Source organism: Dendrobium catenatum, unplaced genomic scaffold, assembly GCF_001605985.2.
Source record: "Dendrobium catenatum unplaced genomic scaffold, ASM160598v2 fragScaff_scaffold_1638, whole genome shotgun sequence".
Taxonomy (NCBI): domain Eukaryota; kingdom Viridiplantae; phylum Streptophyta; class Magnoliopsida; order Asparagales; family Orchidaceae; genus Dendrobium; species Dendrobium catenatum.
Genome location: NW_021320100.1, coordinates 2,044,856 through 2,067,505, shown reverse-complemented (window position 1 = coordinate 2,067,505; position 22,650 = coordinate 2,044,856). Strand labels below are relative to the sequence as shown.

At 37.0% G+C, this 22,650-nt stretch overlaps 1 protein-coding gene across 2 annotated transcripts in view; it reads right to left on the bottom strand.

Annotated features, from left to right (window-relative positions):
- The window catches only part of LOC110113518 (fatty acid amide hydrolase), a 55,750-nt gene that overhangs the window by 12,674 nt on the left and 20,426 nt on the right, over positions 1-22,650 (bottom strand). For both annotated transcript variants that reach the window (XR_003703158.1, XM_028701077.1), the window contains exons 8-16: positions 21,056-21,168; positions 20,902-20,977; positions 17,323-17,394; positions 11,619-11,670; positions 10,566-10,646; positions 10,324-10,407; positions 9,987-10,090; positions 9,724-9,816; positions 2,028-2,096 (exon numbers count right to left, since the gene is read on the bottom strand). Coding sequence is in view for 1 of the 2 variants with exons in the window: in XM_028701077.1 (XP_028556910.1) it covers positions 2,028-2,096; positions 9,724-9,816; positions 9,987-10,090; positions 10,324-10,407; positions 10,566-10,646; positions 11,619-11,670; positions 17,323-17,394; positions 20,902-20,977; positions 21,056-21,168 (744 nt within the window). In the remaining variant the exon portion in view is untranslated. The remainder of the gene's footprint in view (positions 1-2,027; positions 2,097-9,723; positions 9,817-9,986; positions 10,091-10,323; positions 10,408-10,565; positions 10,647-11,618; positions 11,671-17,322; positions 17,395-20,901; positions 20,978-21,055; positions 21,169-22,650) is intronic.

The window sequence follows — 22,650 nt, the reverse complement described above, 5'->3', positions numbered from 1 at the left end:
GGATGCCTACGGGTAGGTATATTGGTTGGAGATGTATTTCATGATGAATGGATTGAATGAGGAGAAGTTTACGACTGCAGGGCTATGTCTGGAGGGGAAAGCTCTAGTTTGGTTCAAGTAGACAATAGCATGGCCACTAATTAAGCAACTGAAGAAAGTCATGAACAACGTCCCATCCTTCCACGTTGACAAGGTGCATCTTTGGGGAGGAGCATTGTTATGGCTGTAGGTAAAGTGAGGCTAGACCGACTTGGCCAGTAGGCGGGGAGGGGGGAGGCGGTAGGGGAACCTGGAACCAAATCCAGGGAGATTTTGGCCCTTCTTGTGTGTCCCAGCAAAGAAATAATTTATTATGTTATGAGGATAATTAAGGAGGAAATTAATTAGTGAAAGATCTTCTATTTGAATTTAAATAGAAGAGAAAAATTTATAAGGAAATAAGGCTGATTTGAAGAAGATTAATTATGAAATATTTTATAATTGAAGTGGGCTGATTTGGAGGGGATTAATTAGGAGATGTTTCCTAATTGAAGAGGGCAAATTTGAGGGCTGATCTGGGAGGGAATTAAAGAGGGCTATTTTGAAATTTATTGTTTATTGTTTGTTATAAGTAGTAGAGTTTATGTTATATTTTGTATGGAAAATTTTACTTGAGCTTTGTTGTAGTTTTCTTTTCGTTAGGACTTCCTAGCAGCGTCTAGATTGTTTAGGAGAGTCGATATGCCTATCAAATTGTAGATCACATGTATTTTATTTTTTGTATTAAACTTATAATCCAAAATCAGCCATTGATATTAGTATTTCTATAGTTTTCCATTATTTGTTTGCTGTTTTTATCTCCAAAGCGTATCACATTTCTTTCTCATCAGCCGGAAAATTTACTCTTGAACAACCAACCAAATATAATGGTCTTATTAACCATCACGATGTGCTCCTCAAGTTATCCTTGGAAGTTGGTTATTCCAAACTTTTTTTGCGTAGAACCTGCTATATGAATGGGCTTTCAATGCCCATGTTGAAGTGGTCTCTTCACTTTGACCCATTTGAAGAGCCACATATAACCCCTATATGCTTGGTTATATGTTTATTTTTTTCATGAATCAACATTATACTCTCATGGATTTAATTTTGATAACCCTAGTAGATGCTGTTATAGCTAGACTATCCAAGCCACGTGTTGCTAGAGTTTCAGAAAAAAATTGATGCTGTACCCTGTTGTATTTGTTCCTTCGGATCATCCTGTTGTTTGTGATATTGATGATTTAGTTTTGCAATGTAATAAAAATGATGTTAACATTTCCAATATAAAAGAAGTAGACAATAGGTTTCAGATCCTCGTTGCCAGGAGAAGGAATAGAAAGAAAATATATATTTTCTCTCTAAGGCTCTTCTTACTTCAAGAAAAACATTTTAAATGAGTCTCCTGAGGTTCTACTCTTTCAGCAGTTTATCTCTCAATTTGTTGCTACCATATAATGTTTTTTGTTCTTTCTCATTCATCTAGCAATTCTTTGCAATTGAATGCTGTCCTCTTTTCATTGCTCGGTACAGAATTTTTCTTTAAAAAAAGTAGTATCATAGCGTATGATAGCATTATATCTTCTAGGAAAAAATCTGTATTAGGCTCTTTAAAGGATAAAATATTGGAAGATTTTTTGTTTGGTAAGAAAAACAAATGAAAGGTGCTAGAAATTTGGTTCAGACAAGATGCCCTAAGCGTACCCCATTAGGCAATAATTACTTCAATGATTTTCTTGCGTTTGGAGGAATTGGAAGACTGCGGAAGTAAGTCCCTTTGCATGATACACAACTATTGTATATGCACTGTTCATGAGCACATATTCGCAAATTTTTGGCTGGTCCATTTATCATTAACCAAGAAATCAGAACCATTAACATCCAATGCTCTTTACATGCACATATAAATGCATAAATGAAGAACAGCGAACCTTGCCATGGATATTAACTCATGAATGTTGAAATGCTTCAGAGTAAACAAATTGCAAGCTAAAAAAGGTAAAGTATACCCTGTAGTTGGGGTTACAATGATGTCGACCTTCTTAAAAGCTTCCATGTAGTAGTACATTATCCTTCTCCTGCGTAATCAACAAAAATTGTATCAATGAAAGAATGACACTAAACAGAATGCTGAAATTACATAAGAGCAAATATATCCATCTTTATCATGACCGGATAGCAGCGGCAGTCTAGTTCCCAATTTAATGCTATGGCATCTTTTTATGTATTTGATGATGTCATTAAATCAAGATTAAAATTGTCTAAAATGATTTTACCTTTTCCCGTACACATGATCTGCATATTGTTAATGAATGTTATTTAAAATTAATGTTATTCCAAATACCAATGAGCATCCCACATAATGCTTGCAAAAGTTATCATTAAAAATAAATGTATGACATTGAATGCAAAGAATATGCTATAAATGAATGTTTGCACTGCATATTGAATGATGGGGTTCAACCCTTATGGTATTAACCCAAGATGCTTCAACCCTCACGTTAAGGTTATTATCTCTCTCAATTCAGTGTAGGGATATATTTGAATAAGGGTATTGATATGAATGTGCCTCAAGTTGTATATTTTAGGCTGTGCTCTTATGATGAGTGTATTATAAGCTAAGTTATAATTTGATACGTTGCTTTCTAGAACTCATGTTATTGATGGACAATTGAATGACGTGTTTTCTTTTCCATATCTGAAAATTCATAAGTTTATGATTAAAAGTGTAATAATCTTAAAAGGCAAGTGTTATTTATAATGATTAGCACACATATTATTCTCTTTTGTTGATATACTTAGCTTAAAATTGTAAGTATCCCACCGAGTTGTTTATATAAGCTCCCTCTATTAGGGGTGCAAATGAGTCGAGTCGAGCTCAAGTCAAGCCTAACCCGAGCTCGACTCGCGAGCAAAATCCTGAGCTCAAACTCAAGTCGAGCTCAAAAGGCGAGCTTGAGCTCGGCTCATGCCACTGAAAACGAGCTTGTGAGAAGCTCCGGAGCCTTCCACAGTCCGTCTTTGCCTGCGCACAGCGCATTTGTGGTCAGGTTTCTCCCGCCTGCGCTTTTGCCTTCGCCCGCACTTTCGCAGTACGCATTGTCCCGTACTTACGCCTTTGCACAAGCAAAAGAGCCGCCCGACAAGTACTCGAGCCGAGCATTACCCAAGATCTAACTCGAGCTCGAAATTCTACTCAAGCTTGAGCTCGAAACTGATAAGCTCGGCTCGTGAGCTCGTTAATGAGTTGATCTCAAGATCAAGTTCGGCACGGCTCACTTATGCCCCTACCCTCTACCCAATAGTTGATAAACATTTTTCAGGATAATCCCCTAAACTAGATGGGTAATAGAGAGTTTGTGTACAACATACAAGGATTTTGATAAGGAGAGTATTGATGAAAATACAACCAATGCAGGGGTAGATAGGTTGCAGGCTCTAAAGGTTCTAGGAGCAAACAATCATGCTCAATAAAAAGAGACTAGTATTACTACTAGTGCTTTTATTCAAATCATAGCGATGGTAACACAACTTAAACAAAATTATGAATAAAAAACTACTAGAAGAGAAAGTACTACATTGAATAAATATTTGAAATTATTTCAAGATATAAGATCACCTCTTTTTACTAGAGCTAAAGGACCTATTGAAGCTCAAAACTAATGAGTATTGAGAAGGTAACTGATCATATGCTCTGCCCCATGAAAGAAGGGTCCACTTGCCACATTTGCACTGGATGATGAGCAAAAAGATGGTGGAGAGGTTAACTACAAGATAAATTTGGTTGTTGACAGAACTATTCAATCAAATGGGATAAATTTGTAAAGACGTTTTGGGAGTAATTTATGTCTTTTTCTACATTAGATAAATGCAAGACAAATATATCAAGTTAGTGCAACAAGATTGTTTCATCATGCAGTAGAAAGTATAGTTTATAATGCTTTCAAGTTATGCACCATATTAATTATCAATGAAAAACGAAAAGTATCATCAATACTTATATAGATTAAGGGACGTAAAAAGACAGCTCCTAATTTTCTTAAGAATCTATATTATGTGTTGGTGAAAAAGCTTGAAAAGTGGAGATGGATCTTGTGGGCTCCGAAAATTCGGCCCCGGCCTCCCCGTCGCACACTGATTGTTTTGCTTTTTCTTTTCGGTGAGGGAGTTTTAACGGATAAGTTCCGAGGTAAATTTTGGAAGGCAGATGTGTTTGTGATAAGAAACTACCCAGAGATTTCGCCCTCATTTTGTGAGGACTTTATGTCTGAGTTCTGGTTTCCTATAGGCGCAAGCCCCTATATTTAATTATCCCTCCAGATCACAAGAGAGAACTTTCGATTAAGGCTAGTCATCAATTAGATACGTAGATATACGTGTTATCTGGCATATAGTAGCAGCAATAGGCATTTGATTTGGAAAGTTTGGGAATTTGATATTTAAAATAGAAGTTTCACTATCTTTCACTTGAAGCGGATGGTGGGGGGAATAGATGATAGACCCGATCAAGATCCCATGGTTCCGTCGTCCCGGGCCATCATGGTCCCTGGTCTACTTAGTCAAAGAAGGTAGTCGACCCAACCTGACAGAAGGATCCTTGTCGACAGCCATGGGTTGCTTCGTCCAAGGGGACCTTCTAAGGGGACAAATTTAAATCCACCTTAGCTAACAGAGGGCTTTATGCCCTATCAATCATATCCTATTGATATATATCTCAAGGGTTTGATGCCAATAATGAGCGTATTGGCATAACCGGTATTTCGTGGTGCCATTTGGCGATAAAATCACTCGGTTCAGAGGGCCCCGAGTCATAACCGTTTATCCTGCGGTGCCATTTGACGGCAAAACCGCTGGTTAGAGGACACGTACCACGTCCTTACTGGCAGAAGATTGTTTGAGAATGGATCCTAGTGATATTTTCGACTGGGCATTTAGCTCTTTTGTGAGCTGAAGTAGTTTTTGATTTGTCCACCCCGGCAAATTGTTGCGGAGGGTGGATAAATTTTGCTTTAAGTTATTGATGGTTGGATTTCAATTTTAAATATTTTTGGGATTTTGGGATTTTTGGGACATTGAATTTAGTAGGTATTTGAGTGACATTTTGAAATTATTTATGAACCCCTCCGGTTGAGATCTTCAATCAACGCGGCCATCATCGGGGTATGCATGGGGTCATTTCCCTTTTGTTGATTGAACCCTGTCGACTCGGCCGAACTATTGACCGAGGATCGGGTTTCTTGTAGGCTTTGTGCCCTTATTTGTGAATTTTCTTTGTTGAAGGCCTTGAAGGCCTAATATGAATGTATAAGATAAATATTCTTGTCGACTTCGTGACCGCATATTTATTCGATGGTTTGAACCTTGTCTACTCCTATTTACATGCTTAGGAGGATCGTGTTTCGTAGGCCTCGTGCCTTTTGGTTAGTGAATTCTTTTGATTGTAGGCCTTGAAGGCCTAATGTGAATGTATTGAAACAAATACATCGGTCCCCACAACCATGTATTTGTTTGAAGGTTCGAACCCTGTCGACTTCTATTGATCCGTATAAAAGGATCAGGTTTGAACTAGAATTCACTTATTGACCCGCGCAATATCCCTAGGCATCTCGTGTCTACCAATAACACGCTCGCCGGAGCCCATATAAGTGATTTTTATATACCCCTTTAGTATACCTATGTGTATACAATTTATGGTGCACGTGCAGGGGTATTTTGAAAGTATTTATAGACGCCTTCTATCCGCTAGTACGAGTGTTACAGATTCGGTGGCGTGACGTTATAGTATGTGGACGCCTTCTGTCTGCTTGTACGAATGTTGCAAATCCGGTAGCGTTGAGTTGTAGATTGTAAACGCCTTCTGTCTGCTTGTATATGTGTTGCAAATCCGGTGACGATGCATTGTAGATTGTAGACACCTTCTGTCTGCTTATATAAGTGTTGCAGATCCGGTGGCGTTGTGGTCTTGATGTTATGAGGAATCTCCTCATCTAGATGTTGACTCCCCTTTTCTCATTCACCGGGAAGGGCTTCTTCTGGACATTGAAGTCCGCTGCTTTGCCTTGAAAAGATCTCCTTTCAAGATCTTTAGTGTAGTAGACTTATTGTCTCTGATATTTGTAGATGCAAGCATTATTTTCTTCTTAAGTACAGGGTCAGAAAGAAACTTTGGAACACTAGGAAGTTTGGTTCTAATTTATTCAAACTTCCTTTTCGATTATGCCAGGGAGTACATTTTTGTACATCGAGTCGCCCTTGTACCCGAAATACTTGAAGATCTTGATCACCAATGTCTTAGGTGATATCAATACTTGTGCCCACAGCGGTTTGTTGTACCTACGATATACCCACTGTTGTTATCCACAAGCGACATGTGTATATTTGCGGGAAATCATTGTATCCACTACGACCTCCTAGTAGTGTTCGTAGGAGAGCCATTGTTTATGCATTATATCCATCTTTCACCAATCTCAGGTGGTCGCTTTGATTTATTTGAACTTGCTTGTAGAGGGCAGAATCTCCACTATTGGTCTCCCGTATTGCTATTTCAATCAACAGGCATTTGTTTGTAAGGAGATTTGCACCTTATTGTGGTCATTTCACCTTCTTAGACATTTGCACTTAGTTTGCTAATCAACTACCTTCTAGTTGCAATGGACGCGTATTTGTTTTCGACCGAATGATTGTTGACACTAGCGGGCATTTGCATTCGTCGTAAGCTTCATTGAACACATCCGTGAAAGGTGTTGTAGTTTGATTGGTGTCGAACGTGAGAGGGCAATGATGCTCAAACCAGGCTCAATTTCAAGTCCTTTCAGGACCAATTTAAATCAGGTTCATAAGCTTAATGTGCAAGCTCAGTTCTATGTCCTCTGTAGTCCAACTCAAGTACTCGTTTGAGTTAGAATTGCTCAAGTCATTAATGTTCAATTTGAGTCCAGGATGCAAGTCCAAGTATAAGTCCTCTGCAGTCCAAATCTTGTTCAATTTTAGTGCCTTCCACACTTACTATATTTGAATTTGAGCCCGAGTGTATGTTCAAAGTTTTCTAGAGTCTTTGCAGGTACAATTTTGCTTGATATGAATTCAATTCCAGTTTGATTTCATCTTATTTGAATTTGATCTTTATCAATCATTTGAGTTCAAGTTCTCGTCCACAAGTCATTGTTCATTCGAACCCAAATATTTGTTCTTTTTGAGTTCAAATCAGGTCCAAGTATAGTAATATTTCACCCGAAATTTCGGCAACCTCCCGGCATCTCCCCTGTTTAGGGGAAAACTATGGAAAAACTGGGCCTCCCGCCACGCTACAGAAAAGCGTGTACGATAGGTGCCCTCTTACGAGGACACCACGGCTGTGTAAAGTCTTTGTCCCCACCATGCCAAAGAAAGGTGTGTATGGATCTTCGGTACCTGTTGCAAGAAAAGCAATTATTTCCCTGCGAGTGGGTACTTATGAATATCCTGATCTCGTCATAGGCACCGCACCGGGTTTCCATCCCACCACGCTAGAGAAAAGCGTGTATAGGCGATCTTCTGGTGCGCCACGAACGCCGAGAACAAGATTTGGAACCAAGGGTCGCTCGCCTATCTCGTCGTAGGTGTCGCGCCGGTTTCCCTTCCCACAACGCTAGAGAAAAGCGTGAATATGTGGTCTACTGGCTCGACATGCATGCCGAGGTAGGGGAGAGAGAAAGGTTCTAGAAATTATACCTTCGGGACCGGCGGTGGAGGCTTGTGGACCGAGGCTGGTGAAGGCACGAACATTTCATTTTTATTATTAATTACAATTAATATTAATTATAGCTAATTATTGATTAATGATAATCTATAATGAGAAGCGTAAGAGAGCGTTCGGGAGAGGAGGAACCAGCAGCAAACGAGGCTCTCGAATGCTCATTTTAACGACGCAAATGGGATTGTCCTGAGGCGGGATCGTGCGACGTGGGCGACGACGTGCGTTGTGCGAGTTGTGCGAGTCGTGCCGAGATCGTGGCTTCGGCGGAGTAGGTAAGATTTGAATTTTTTTTTGTTTTTGTTTTGTCTGTCACAGCAGACGGGTCAACAGATCTTCAAGCCACTCCAAGGCATAAAGATTATTGAAAAATAGAAAAAAAAAAAACATGTCAACCAATTTGAGAGTTCCAATTAGAAGAAATCAAAACTTAACAATATTGGAAGTTAACTAATGTTAGAAACTATGATAAGTGTGGGAGACCCCATAAGAGAGACTGTTTGTTTGGCCCAAATACTTGTTTTAAATATCATCAGCCAAAACACATGGTAAAATCTCATCCCACTCTTGGTTAGAGGCCTTTAGCATAGAGGGTTTTAGTGGGATCCAAACATTCGCGCCCTAGCTCTACTAAGTTTGGATGTTTTTGGGTCAATTTTTCAAAAGATGGATTATATTGAAGATAAAACACTATCAAATGATTTCTCCCTCATTTTACGAGAATTTTATGATTTTTTATAGGTGCAAGTCTCTATAGTTAATTACCTTTCATAGTGATGAGAGAAAACTTTCAATTAAGATCAGTTGTTCGAAGGTCAATACTTAGCATATAGTAACTGCAAATAGTGAAGTTAAAAAATTATTCCTTTAAACTTAAAGTGAATGGTGGAGAGAATAATGACAAACCCAATCAAGAGCTTATAGTTTTGTTAGCCCGAGTTGTTATGTTTCCTAAGTCGGTGGAGGTAATCAACTCAATCCGAAAGAAGGATTATTGTAATCAGCCATAGATTGTTTCATACAATGAGATCTTATACACCTAGTGTTGATGTTTATCTAAGGAGATAAATTTAAATAGACCTTAAATAATAAGTGCACTTCATGATTCATTACTCAAGACATCTTTTTACCACGGGAAATATATAGACTCTGAACATTATCATAATTTAATGGTGACATTTTGTGACAAAATCATCCAGTCAGATAGCCAAGCCAAACATACTAGATTGTCCACAAGACTTGTCATTGGAACCATTCACAGTTCACTTGTAAATATGTGTGGCTTGGGCGAGATACGTTTTACAAGCACAAAAGAACAAGTTGCAAGGGAGTGGAATCTATGAGGCAGTATATGCATTTTTGTTTGACTTTGGGAGCATCCCTCATTCATGGACGTGAGGTATAATTAAGTTTTGAGATTCCAACAACAACATTTAAGATAGCCTTTCCTCACCTTCAATTACAATATTTCGACCCACTCCCTTTGTACTCCTTAGGTTCAATCTTTGATAAACCTTTTCAATTGGATGCTACTGTTGCTCATTATTTCATTGTCTTTGAATGCATCCCCTCATATTACTCTTTCCGTAGAAACTTGCATCGGGCCCCAAGCAATGAGATTCAATTGAGCTCCAGTTTTCCATTGTTGATTTCCTGTGTACTATATTGAATGTTTCTTTATCTTTTGTCATGCTTTATGAATTTGTTCTTCTATATTTTCTTTTGTATTCTGACAATTCTAATTAATTGTCGTTGCTGTGCTCACAACCCGTTACTGTTATAATAATGGGAATAAGAAAAAAATGCAAATGTTGACTACAATAAACTATGATAGTGGAATGCCTGACCTAAGCTAAAATCCCATACAAAACATAAACAATCATTAGAATAATCAGCAAATCAATAGCATTATCTTAGTCGTCATAAACAAGCCAACAATTCAGGATATACAGAAAGAAGCATTATTGACCCACCTTAAACGCTGGGCAGCAACATAATCTGCTGCAGAGAATGATCTGAAAAGAGCGAGGCTAACTCGTGTATCAAGTGATAGTTCCGTATTCCTCCTACAGCATGTATGTCCCAAAAAAAAAAAAAACAAAGGTATGGCCATCGATATTATAAAAGTTTTGGGATAAAATCATAGTAATGAGTTAGTTGCAAAACCTATCATAAAATATCAAAACGAAAACTTGGATTTTAATAAAATTTTACTCCAACAAATAATAATACATACCCATCCTCACAATCAGGGTTCAGAGCACACAATGATTCAGAACCAATTGAAACAACATGAGCTGCTTGCATTACATGTTGCTCTGGGAGTACAATCTCCATAATCTGGAAACACCAAAACGTGGAACTAAGCACTAGGCAGAACATATCCGCAGAATTATAATGGGCATGCATGGCCCCCAAAATGCACAATAACTACAAACTGTCTGATCTTAAATGGATTAAAAGGTCAAGATTACTATCTGGTTTGCCAACAAACTTACAACATATCAAACTGATTCTGAAAGCCAATTACAGAGAATAAAAATTAAACATATTGTCTTGGTTTATAAACTTACACTGCAACCAAATATTTCTGAAAGCTGATTTAGAGCATCGTTGCACTTAGCTGATATGTCAGTGCTATAGACATCATTAAACCACTATAAAATGAAAAATTGTCAGAATGTTATTGCACTAAATTAATGATTGGAAGTTCCAAACAGATGACCATAAAAAGATGAGCATAATGTATGTCATTCAAGACAATAGTTTAAAGTTCCAATTAGATGAACAAACAAAGACGAGAAAAAATCCAAACCTCTGAATATTTCCCTAGCTTCACAGAACTTAAGATATGTAAACTATTTGGTGTTGATAAATCTGGCAAACAAATTGGTGACTGCATTAAGAATAAACTGGATGAATTAGTTAAAATAGGCAATAAAAAAACTACAGCAATAAAAAAACTAGTCAATTTGCACAGTACACCAATTTAAAGAAGCTATAAAATGAAGAAAAATTGCAGGTGTGACAACCGGTTCTTCCGGCCGGTTCAACTGAACCGGCCGGCCCACCCTTTATAATCCCGCGAATAGAAGGATCACGGAACAGAACTGTTCGCGCGAAACAGAGAGGGGCGCGACGACGGCTTCGTGCGTAGAACAAGGTAGGTTTTTCTTCTTTCTCCAATTTTAGCAAGTGATTATCTTCAAGAGTAAGAAGAGGTGCAAATGACAACAGGTAAAATAAAATTTTTTTTTAGTGGCTCTTCAGTTTATAGAAAAGTTTTGATGATGAGTAAATTTACACTTTTGGAAATGTACTACCGTCCGACTTTTCATACCCGTCTCGTTAGATCGAGCATCCGGGACGGGTCGTGACAGCAGTCATTTGGAATATTAATTATTTTAATAACTGCCATTCTCTTATTCCTATGCCACTAAAGCATCTATAGTTTACAGGTAAGCCCTTCTGCAAAGTTCAGATAGGAAAGTCTGCCATAACAGTAATTGCCTTTATTTGTTTCTGAAATATAAGGAGCGTGATAGCTGTCTTCAGATATAATGCATCAGGTAAAACTGCAAGCTCTACCAATTTGGACAATTTTAGAAGTAATTCGTCATTTCTTTCTGACAACAGTACTGATTGTAAGCTAATAGTGCATTTTTAAGCGTTAGAAATAGAATCAGTGATCAAATGGAGAATTGAAACACCAAATTGTAGCTAGATTCAAAAGTTTTAGCTCATGCAATACGCTTCTAAACATCAATTGAGATACTAGCCAAAAATGGATCTGAAAAAAAAAAAAAATGGAATAACTTCTGCGGAAGAAAATATAGTCTATTCATCCAAGAAAGGCCAGAGAAATAACCGGTCTTAAACTGATTCTATCATTTAGAGATGAGCCAGCCAGTGCCGCATACCTAAAATGTCAGTTATCTTGGTCAGAGAAGGAGATCAATAATAATTGCTGGAACATTAACTTATTAAAAAAAATTATAAAATAAAACAGCATAAACGAAATTCATAATTGGCATTAGCAAGCTCAATTCCATAAAAATTTTTACAGAGTATGATGGTTCCACAATTACGAGTCGCATATAGGCCATTCAAAATGTAAAAAGCTTATCACACGAAACAAAATGACTTAACCAAAGGAGATAAAGAGAAAAAGAGACAAATGCAAGATGAAAGGAATAGAACGAAAGAGTAGCAACAATGTGACCTTGAGAATGCAGCATCAAACATAAATACAAAAAAAAAAGAGTAAAACCACAGTTTTGAAAACTGACCAAATCGGCCTGTTCGACTGGTTCATTACTTTTTTTTTTAAATAGATTTTTTAATTAATATTTTATAATATGAATAATATTTATTTTTAGTGAATAATATTTAATTTTCATCTATTTATACTATAAAATTTTAATTTTTTTATCTATTTATTAATGGTAAATGATTTAACATGAATAATTTATAGATGCAAATTTATAATGTGAATTTTATTATATAATCTACAAGTGCAAATTATATATAAATATATAACATAAATTAAATATAATTTATAGTAAATTAATAAGATATTTAAATTAAAATTGAATTAAATGTGAACTAAATTTAAAGATTGAAGATGTTTAAATTTAAACTTATAGATGATATTATTTATGAATAAATTCTACTTTTTTGTCACAAATTTATATTATTATATCATTTATTTAAATTATTTTAATATTTATTACATTATTCATTCATGGTCTTATTTGAGCATGGCCTGCTTAAATAAGGCCATTATTTTTGGACCCCACGTAGTGGGATAAAGACTTGATGTTATTGTACATCATTCGGTTCAATCTCTAATTCAACTCCGGTCGAACCATTAAACACAGAACCTCTCCTTCTGGTTCTATGACTGGTCCGATTTTCATAACCTTGAGTAAAATAATTATCTAACATTTAATTTCAATATTTGAAACTAAAGCAATCAACTTATGCCACATCCAAATCACTAACATTTTCTAGTTTTGGGGACCGGGAAGCAATGTTCGGGCCAATGGGCCCAATGGGTTAGCATTAAAGCTCTAAATAATCCATTCTCAAGCCAATATCACTAGGGACCATAACAATCCTAAATGACAAAACCATGAGATCTTGATCGGGTTCGTCATCATTCCCCCATCACCCGCTTTAAGTATATGGTGATAAATTTCAAATTATAAACTTCAAAATCCAAAAAACAAATTCAAGCCCTAAAATCATTGTTATTATAGGCCAGGTAGTTGCGACCTATTCAACTACTAGCCTTAATCAAATGCTCTCTCTCGTTATCGAGATGGGTAATTAACCATAGGAGCTTCCGCCTATGAGAAACCAAAACTAAGATCATAAAGTCCTAGCAAAATGATGGCAAAATCTCTGGGTAGTATCTTATTTAAAAACTCAATCTGCCTTCCGAAAATTTACCCCGAAACCTAAATCCATTAAACAATTCTCGTAAACAAAAGAGGCACGGAAAGGCCGGTGTACGAATTTTCGGAGCCCACAATTATCTTTATTTTTGGACTTGTTTTTCCTTTCATTCTTTTTGGAGGGATAGATTTGTCAATAGGAGTTTTATAATTTTTAATGGGGGCTAGCCTAATTAAATACCCTTCACTTAAGCATAATTGAGTCTTTTGGTGAATTAGAATTCAGGTTTTCTGGAGTGAGAGGAAGTATTCCCTGTTTTCAAGTGGAGAAGAAAGATATCCAGTGTAATATGGGCCCCGGGCAGCTGTTCAGGTGTGCAGCAAATTTCTTGCAGCTGAAGAATGCCTAGCAGCAGTGGGAAGGTTGCGGGAAGGAAACTTGGCGAGTTGGCGCAGAGCGCAAGGCCATCGGTGGTGGGTTGTGCATCAGGTAGTTGGATTCCCTTGCTGATAGAAGTGTATGCAGTCTTTAGCATTGGGTTTCTTGTTGGGTTTCCCATCTAAGATTGAGGTGGCAAGCAAGCGCAAGAGACTACTGGAGAATATTGGAAATAGAAGATGCAACAACCTACTCTTGAATATACAAGGTGCCAGTAGTGTAGTTTTGTAGTGAACCTAAGCAGCAGCCAGAAGTCAAGGGGAAGAACCTTAGAAGCATCAATTAACCAATGAATTCCTTGATATTCTTTAATCAAGAAGTCCTCCTATAGCAGTGTTCTCTGTTGCACGTGTGTTTGTTAACTTGTTGTCTTGTAGATCAGCATCAGGGCTGTTGGACTTTTTCCAGCAGCTCTTTAATTCTGCAAAAAGGGAACCTGGAAGACAACAGCCATCTCAAAGAAGCATCAAGATTCCTGCAAGTTTGGATGGGACTATGTGGGCTCCGAAAATTCGGCCCCGGCCTCCGCTCGCTTTTTTCTTTTTTATTCGGCGAGGGAGTTTTAACGGATTAAGTTCCGAGGTAAATTTTGGAAGGCAGATGGGTTTGTAGATAAGACACTACTCAGAGATTTCGCCCTCATTTGGAGAGGACTTTATGATCTGAGTTCTGGTTTCCTATAGGCGCAAGCCCCTATAGTTAATTACCCCTCCCGATCACGAGAGAGAACTTTCGATTAAAACTAGTCGTCGATCAAATACGTAGAACATACGTGTTATCTGGCTATAGTAGCAGCATTGATTTAGATTTGGAAATTGTGTCTGAATTTGGGTATTGAATGTTGGAAAATTTAAAAATTTGGAAGATTGGAAGATTTGATATTTAAAATAGAAACTTCACCATCTTGCACTTAAAGCGAAATGATGGGGGAATGGATGATAGACCCGATCAAGATCCCATGGTTCCGTCATCCCGGGCCATCGTGGTCCCTGGTCTACTTAGTCAGAGGAGGTAGTCGACCCAACCTGACAGAAGGATCCTTGTCGGCAGCCATGGGTTGCTTCGTCCAAGGGGACCTTGTAGACCGGGGTTGATGTTTGTCTAAGGGGACAAATTTAAATCCACCTTAGCTTACAGAGGGCTTTGTGCCCTATCGATCATATCCTATTGATTCATATCTCAAGGATTTAACGCCATTAAGGAGCGTATTGGCTCTGGCCATAACCGAGATATCGTGGTGCCATTTGGCGGCGAAACCACGCGGTTCAGAGGGCCCCGGGTCGTCGTAACCGTTTATCCTGCGGTGGCCATTTAGCGGCAGACCGCCGGTTAGAGGACACGTACCACGTCCTTACTGGCAGGAGATTGTTTGAGAATGGATCCTAGTGATATTTTCGACTAGGCATTTTAGCTCTTTTGTGAGCTGAAGTAAATTTGAATTTGTCCACCTCGGCAAACTGTTGCGGAGGGTGGATGGATTTTTGCTTCAAGTTTTTGATGGATAGATTTCAGATTTTAAATATTTTTGTCCCTCCTACCACGACCACTAAAGGCGTGCTTAGGTGGTTTGCCGGTCCGACACGGACATCGAGGAAGGAGAGTGGGGGGAAAGCATTTTTTTACTTCATTCATGTTTTATTAATTATAATTAATGAAAAATTAATTGAAATTAATCATAAATAATAACACTTAATTATCATTAATGCTAATTAATTAATATTAAAATAACTAATTATAATAAATTATGATTAACACTCAATTAATCATAATTAATTACGATTAATTATATTTAATAATAATTAATTATAATTTACTGATAACTAATTTATAATTATTTATAATTAATAACAAATAATTGTAAATAATTATAATTAATATTTAATGAATAAAATTTGCACATGATTTAAACTGGATTAAGGCAAAATTAAGATAGAATTTAAGCAGGATTTATTCCAAATCCTGTTTAAATCTGAGAGAGAGTTAAAACCCCTTGTTCATCTCTCTAATTCGGCATCTTTACGGGATCTGGCAGAAGAAGAGTGCGAATGGGGGAAAATTACCTTCACGGCAAGGGAGCTCCCATGGTTGCTTCGATCAAAATGCCGCAACTTCCAGACCGACAGGAAGGGAGAGCGTCAAAAGAGGAGGCAAGAGAGTCGGAGCTAGCGTCGGGTTAGGGCAGAGGTGGAGTTCGGGTTTGACAGGAGGAAGAGCTTGGTACCTCTCTCTCTCTCTCTCTCTCTCTCTCTCTCTCTCTCTCTCTCTGCGTGTGGACCGAACAGAGCAGGGGAACGGGATCTAGAGGAGTTCGGTCGGAGCAAGGGAGGAGTTCGGGAGCTTGGAGGGATTCGGTTGTGGGAGGCGAGTGAACGGGAGAAGAGTCGAGCGTGGAAAGAGCAGAGGTATCCGGGGAGAGCGAGAGGCTGTGGAGGTCCGGTATTTAATGATGGGAGTGTGACAGAGATCGAGAGCGGGATTTCGGCAGGGAATACGGAGAAGCGACTGATTCGGCGCTGAACAGCGGGATTTCAGCAGGTATTATGGAGGATTTCGTGGATTCAGCGGGTGCAAGGTTTGTACGCTAGATTTCTTCCTCCTTTCTTTTTTTGTTCTTTATACAGAGGTTAACAGACTAAGCCTTAAGAGATTTCGGAAAGTGAACAGTAGCAGCCCCGGGAAGTCAAAAGTCCATTTTAGTGGGGCGAATTCCTCATAAATGCACTAGAAATCCCTTGGGAAGCCATCTCTGCTGTAGTATAGACTTTCAAAACCTTGTAATCCCATTTAATTTATTTCTTAATTGAACCGTTATTTACTTTCATAGTTTTATTAAGGTTCTTGCCGTTGGACAGTCCTATTAACAATTCTAATCCATTATTCTCACACCGCATCGATGTCAACTTGAGGTAAATTAAATGATGTTGGAAAGAGTTAATAGAATATCTGGATGTCATTAGCTAGTGCCAGACGTCATGGCAGTTTCAAAAGCGTAATTGTTTGGGGTGCTATGATAGCAATAAGAAAAATGGGTGTATATGATTAAAAACTAAAATCATAAAATAATTATTTTATTAAGTCAAAAGTATATAAGCCCAGCTAACTATTATACATAACCTTCTTCTTTAACCATAAAAACAAGCAGGAAGAATAGAGTAGCTAGAAACCATGAATTTCCAGAGAATCAAGACATCATGAGATATTTTTTTATCAGGAGATCCAGTTTGTAAAATAACAAAGGGAAATTACTGCAATAACAATTTACATGCCAGAATCCTCATGCCCCAAACTCTGTTAAGTCACCTCCTAGAAGAATTTGTGGACGCAAATATATGAGACCAAATGTCAATCACAAGAACTGCACGAGGTGATCTAGTTCAGATAAACTAGAAGAACTCTTTTCCGTTAGTTTTTCCTTGAAAGAAACTGAAAGCTAAGACAATGCCTAGCAAAATTTGGAAAAGTTGTCAACTAATAAACACTCTTGTGAAGGCTTAATATACAAATGAAAAGCACAACCCGGCTAAATTAAGGGCATCAAATGAAAATCAATGTTCAACACCAAAACGCATAGCAGATATAATAGGAATGTTAGTTTCGTTTTATCACCATGAAAAGAAAGCTCTTTCAGCCCTGCATAACAGCTAAAGAGATGTACATTTCAGTTTTATTTGATAGAAGGCAAGAAATAGGCAAAAAATAGATAAAACAGTAGCCAAATATGAAAGAATCCTTACACAATCATGGCATCCTCAACTGTGGCCGTTAATGGAGAAGCTACTTCGACGGTACCACAATGACACACTGATCTAAATAATGAAAATTGAGGATCAAAAATCTTGAAATAATAAAAGAAAAGTAGTTTAGAGAAAAATGCACCTAGAAACGTTTTCCTAGCGAAGTTATGAGACCACACCATCAGAAAGATATGCAAAAAAGTAGCTAAAAATGGACAAAAAAAAAATGTACAGAACATATATCAACCAAGGCAAAAAATGGTTCCACCTTAACAACAAAACAAATGTTCCTCCTTCACAACATAAGTAATTTTATGTCCAAATATGTAAGTCATTCAACAATTCAGGCAGTAGTACAGTCAGATCAATACCTTATTCAATAAGCAAACGAAAACAAATCAATTTCTTTTGTTTTCCAAAGCAAAACGAAGATAAAATGCGATTACCAAAATAATGCAGATCGTCCACATTGTCCACCATCTCTTGTTCTTCATCATAGGCCACATAATCACAATTTGACTCACTGGTAGACGATTGATAATGCTTATTCGTGTCATTTTAGGTTATTTATTCGTAGAATTTAAGGCCTTTTCCTTGTATGGTTACTTAAGTTTTTGTTATTTTTGGATTGTTTAGTCCAGTTAACTGTAAGGTATTTGTGACATCACTCCAGTTAAGCTCATGTGCCTGTAAGAGGGCTAGGGCTTTTTTCATGACAAGAAAATTATGCACCATAAAAAACTCTCTTTCAAAAATTTCAGCTGCCCTCCCTTCAAGCCGAGATAGGTATTTGCTCTAAGATCCAAATTATGTATTAGAATCTCCAACAAACTTTGTGCATGAAATTCCTCAATTTTGATGCCAAGCATCCTCCTGCTGCTTCCTTCCTCTCGGCAACTTACATTCACCTCTCCCACCTCCCTTAAATTTTATGTTTCATGTTCCACTACAAACTTCGTGCATGAAGTTCTTCAATTTTGATGCCAAGCATCCAGATGAAAAAAGTCCTCTCCATAAATTCCTTAATAAAGCAGCATCATCATGATGGAAATGTGGCTCAATTGTTCTGCCTTCTAGCGTTAGCATATGGGTTTCTTGAAAAGCAAAAGAAACAATGCAAGAGAAAGATGGAGTAGAGAGAAAAGGATAAGGAGAGAGAGAAACAATAAGAGAGGAAACAAAGGCCAAGAGGAGGAGAGGGATGGCTTTCTTAAGCTTGCAATTATTCAGTAGTGTCTTATCACTAATCTAATTTGTCTTCCAAAAATTTATCTTGAAATTTAATCCGTTAAAACTCTCCACAAATTCACACATAGAGGCCGGAGTGCCAAAATTTTCAGGGCCCATGTTTTTATTTTTGTATCAATGATCAAAGTGAAAGAAAAAAATGAACCTGTAGGACGATAATCAAAATGTTGAGCAGTGGAGCAATAACTTCATTAAAAACTCAATATGAATGAAAATTCATTATTTGTTTAACATACAAAGCACAGTTTTCATCAACTTGTAGCTTCAAGAATTTTGAGTTCGTCATTCTTCTATAGGATGACCTATAAGAGGATTCATAATAAGGATTTATATGATTATATCTATGAGAATGAATGTGATATTAACCACAATATGAAGAAAAAATTATATCAAAATAAAACACGAGGGTTGCAAGGTTCATTTTCCCAATCAGATTAATGTATTTTAAACAGTATTCAGAATATGGTGGTTTAGGAAGATTTAGGTTTTTGATGGAAACATGTGAGATACAAATCATTAAGAAATTTTGAGGATCCTTAACTAGGCCAATGATGGCAACAAATCAAGGAAGAATTATGGAATATATGGTATATTTAAGGGGGGTAATAGATTCAGAATGGAATATGTTATGTGGGGTAAAATTTGGTGAGGATATGATTTTCTTATTATTTTATTAGAAATTAATTGACGTTCAATCTTACTGAACATGACTAGTGGCTGTATAGAATTTAAGAAAAAAGAGAACAAAAAAGAATGAAAAAAAAAAAGATGGGATATATGAGGAAAGATATGATTGGAGATATGAGGAAATATATGATGCATTTGGCAGGACTTTGTGCGGGGATAAGGAAGATATCTTAAAACAAGAAATCTTTCCCATAAAAAAAGATGGCACTAAACTTCAACAACATACAAAGGAAGGGAGAGCGTTGCTACTCGCTTAGGTGTCTGGGGTGAACCTGAGGTGCAACAATAGTTCATCAGATCAGTGGTTGGATCCTGGATGTAGAGGATAGGGAAATTGTAGACAATAACAAGACAACAAGAATAATGAAGTTGGAAAGTCATAGATGAGGTGTTTGTCATTTGCAAAGTACTCTTTCATCTTCAAAGCAAGAAAATTCCTCTTCATGTGCCATGTCTTCTTACATTAGAAGCAAGTAACATCCTTAAGCTTGCTACAAAACTTGCTCCATTCATAACTAGAAGATCAATATTCATAGGATCTCCCCTTCACCTTCAATAAAACTTCAGCTAATTTATCATCTCCCTTGAGTTTAGAAATCACCTCTTAAAAAAGTAAATTATTCACATCCTCTAAGATTGTTGAATCACGTCCACATAGCATGGTGATCTAAAAGTGCTTCTAAGCAAGTAAAAAACTCAATTACAATAAAGTTTGACCTTCATCAACATTCACATCAAGATTACTTGAATCTCAAATGATGGAATTAAACTCATTCAAATATGATTTAATAGGCATATTGTTCTTATGCGAAGCAAGTAGAGTCTCTACTTGTGATGGAGTTTTATAATGAATAAAGACTCCATATTGAGTCACAAACATTATGCAGTTGTTACCGCTAAGGACTCATCTTCCAAGCACAACTAAATCATTGAAAGAGCCATCGCATCCATCATTATCTTATCTTCTTCATTCATAGTTTCTTTCATCTTGATTTTGAAAGCCCAAAACACTATGAAGGTTATAGTTGGAGGGTTGCTAAAGAGATCACATAATTGAAGTTTGCGGTTTTAAGAAACAAAAAAAGAGATGCTAAAAATAACGAAGGTCGCAGTATGAGGGAAAGTCCATATCAATAAAGGGTACCCAAGAATACACACCTAGGGCTCTAATAACATGTCAAGAACAAGAAGATCGGAATGGATTTTCTCATTGATTCAAAATAATAGAAGCATGGTTATATATAGAATAATCTAAAAAAATGGAAACTTTTCTACATTAAAACAAGAAAAACATCTAAAACTATAAACCTTTGATTCATGAACCAAAATACACAAAAAGAATATAATAATTTTCCTAATTTGAATATATATAGTCTAATTTAAATCCAAAGCTTCCTGGTATAGCCTTTCTACGTCAAGATGTCCTACATTTACTACTTAAGCATCCGGGCCTTTCCTTCTACAGTATGAGGTCCTAGGTTTCTTTTTCTTTCCTTCTAAAACACTGGGCCTTGGACTTCCTTCTACAGCATCCGTGGGATCCAATAAAAACATTTGTCTCCACTAATTAGTAATTCAACATAAAATGGCACAAGAAAAAAAAATCACGAAGAACACAGAAGGATGTCAGTGAGGCATCACTACCCTTTCATGTCAATCCTTCCATATGTTGTCTTCAAGCCTACAATTCCACATAGTGAAGATGGTATTCTAACCGAACCTGTCTTCAACAAGCATATTAATGACTTCTCAGTACTTCAGCGAAACAGAAGAGTAGCAAGATTTATATTTTGGCAACCTCCACCATCAGTTCCCACTGCAGCTGAACATAACCCCGATGCAACTAGTGCTGCAGGACCAGATGAAGATCCTCCAGTATACCTGTCAAATGAGTGTGGATTTCTAGTTGTCCTGCAAAAAAGATAAAACTTGTAAACGTTAATCTATAATTAGAGAGAATATAATACTAAAGAGTGATTATAGATGATATAGAAATAAAACTAATAAATTGTGGGAAGAAATAAAGATCAAGGATAGCCTGAGATTTGGCCAAGGAAGATTAGAAGAACCAAAACTCTGAAGTGCATTAGGAAACAACACAAGAAATTACATAGAAAAAAATGAAATCAAGTATTCAAGGGCAGAAATGTGGTTATGACATTAGTGAAACAAACTTACTAAAAAAATATATGCAAAAATGGAATTTTTTAGTCATTTCGCCCACCATGGTTTAACTCTAAACTTTGGGAGTTCAATGTTTAAATTCTAGAGTGAGAAACCATTGGCAACAGTGTCAATCAACCATTCAAGTTTGTCTGAAGAGTTGTCTTTACCAATCTAGCTTCACCCATTTATGTTAAGCATTCAGTTGGCGTTACCTCCCATTAATGCAACTATCATTAGCCCATGCAACGTTCAAGTCATGCATCACTCTACATAGAAGTGAGATTAGACCATAAAGAACAACAGACAATGCGAAGCATGCTCTTTTAGGAAGTCCTATCCCGATATTCTCAAAAGGAAGGAATAATTCATAAGTCAACAACAACATCAAGCCTTCATCCCACAACTTCGGGTCTGCTAAATGATCTTTTTTTCTCCATTGTGTCCAGTTAAATCAACAGGAATTAATAAAAAAAAGGGTTGCAGCAGCAACAACAACAACAAAATAGGTTTGAAAAATGAAAAAAACATCACTTACTAGCCACACTAGAGTCTCATTATTCCAACATAATGCTCCAAATCATATTAGGGAGAGGCCATCCTTAAAGCTACTCGTATCATAAATATGTTTTCCAAAGTTTTCAAGTTCAGCATAACAATGGAAGTACTCCTTTAGTTTTATCAAAATTGGAACACCATAAACAATCATGTACCAAGGATCTTTGGTTGGACTTCCTTTATCCACGTTCATAGTAACAAACAATAGAGGTAACTTGACTCCAAAGCAACCAAGTGTATCTTTATGGTTTCTAATCATCTAAAGAAAGATACAAGTGCTACCATCCACCATTTTTTTTTTTTTATTATGTCAATTTTGAAGCAGGGAGATCTTTGTTTGCTCAACCTCTTCTTTCAATGGAGTTCTACCACAGAAGATAAGAATAGAGATATATTCTTAGTAGATCAACCTTCTACACACATTTGCATCCTGATAAAAGTATACCTAAACTTCCTCCTTGAGTAAAAACCCAACCGCTACCTCACAAGCCTCATAACTCCAAAATCTCAAATCATGCATTTAGAGATATAAACAGGCGCATTCAAAAAGGATTGCTCCAATTCTAGAACTAATGAAAGCTCAAGAAACTTCTTCAAATCCTAAAAATAAGGTAATTACAACTTTTGAGCCTACTTTCCAAAAGAAATCTAAACATGAAAATAGCAAACATA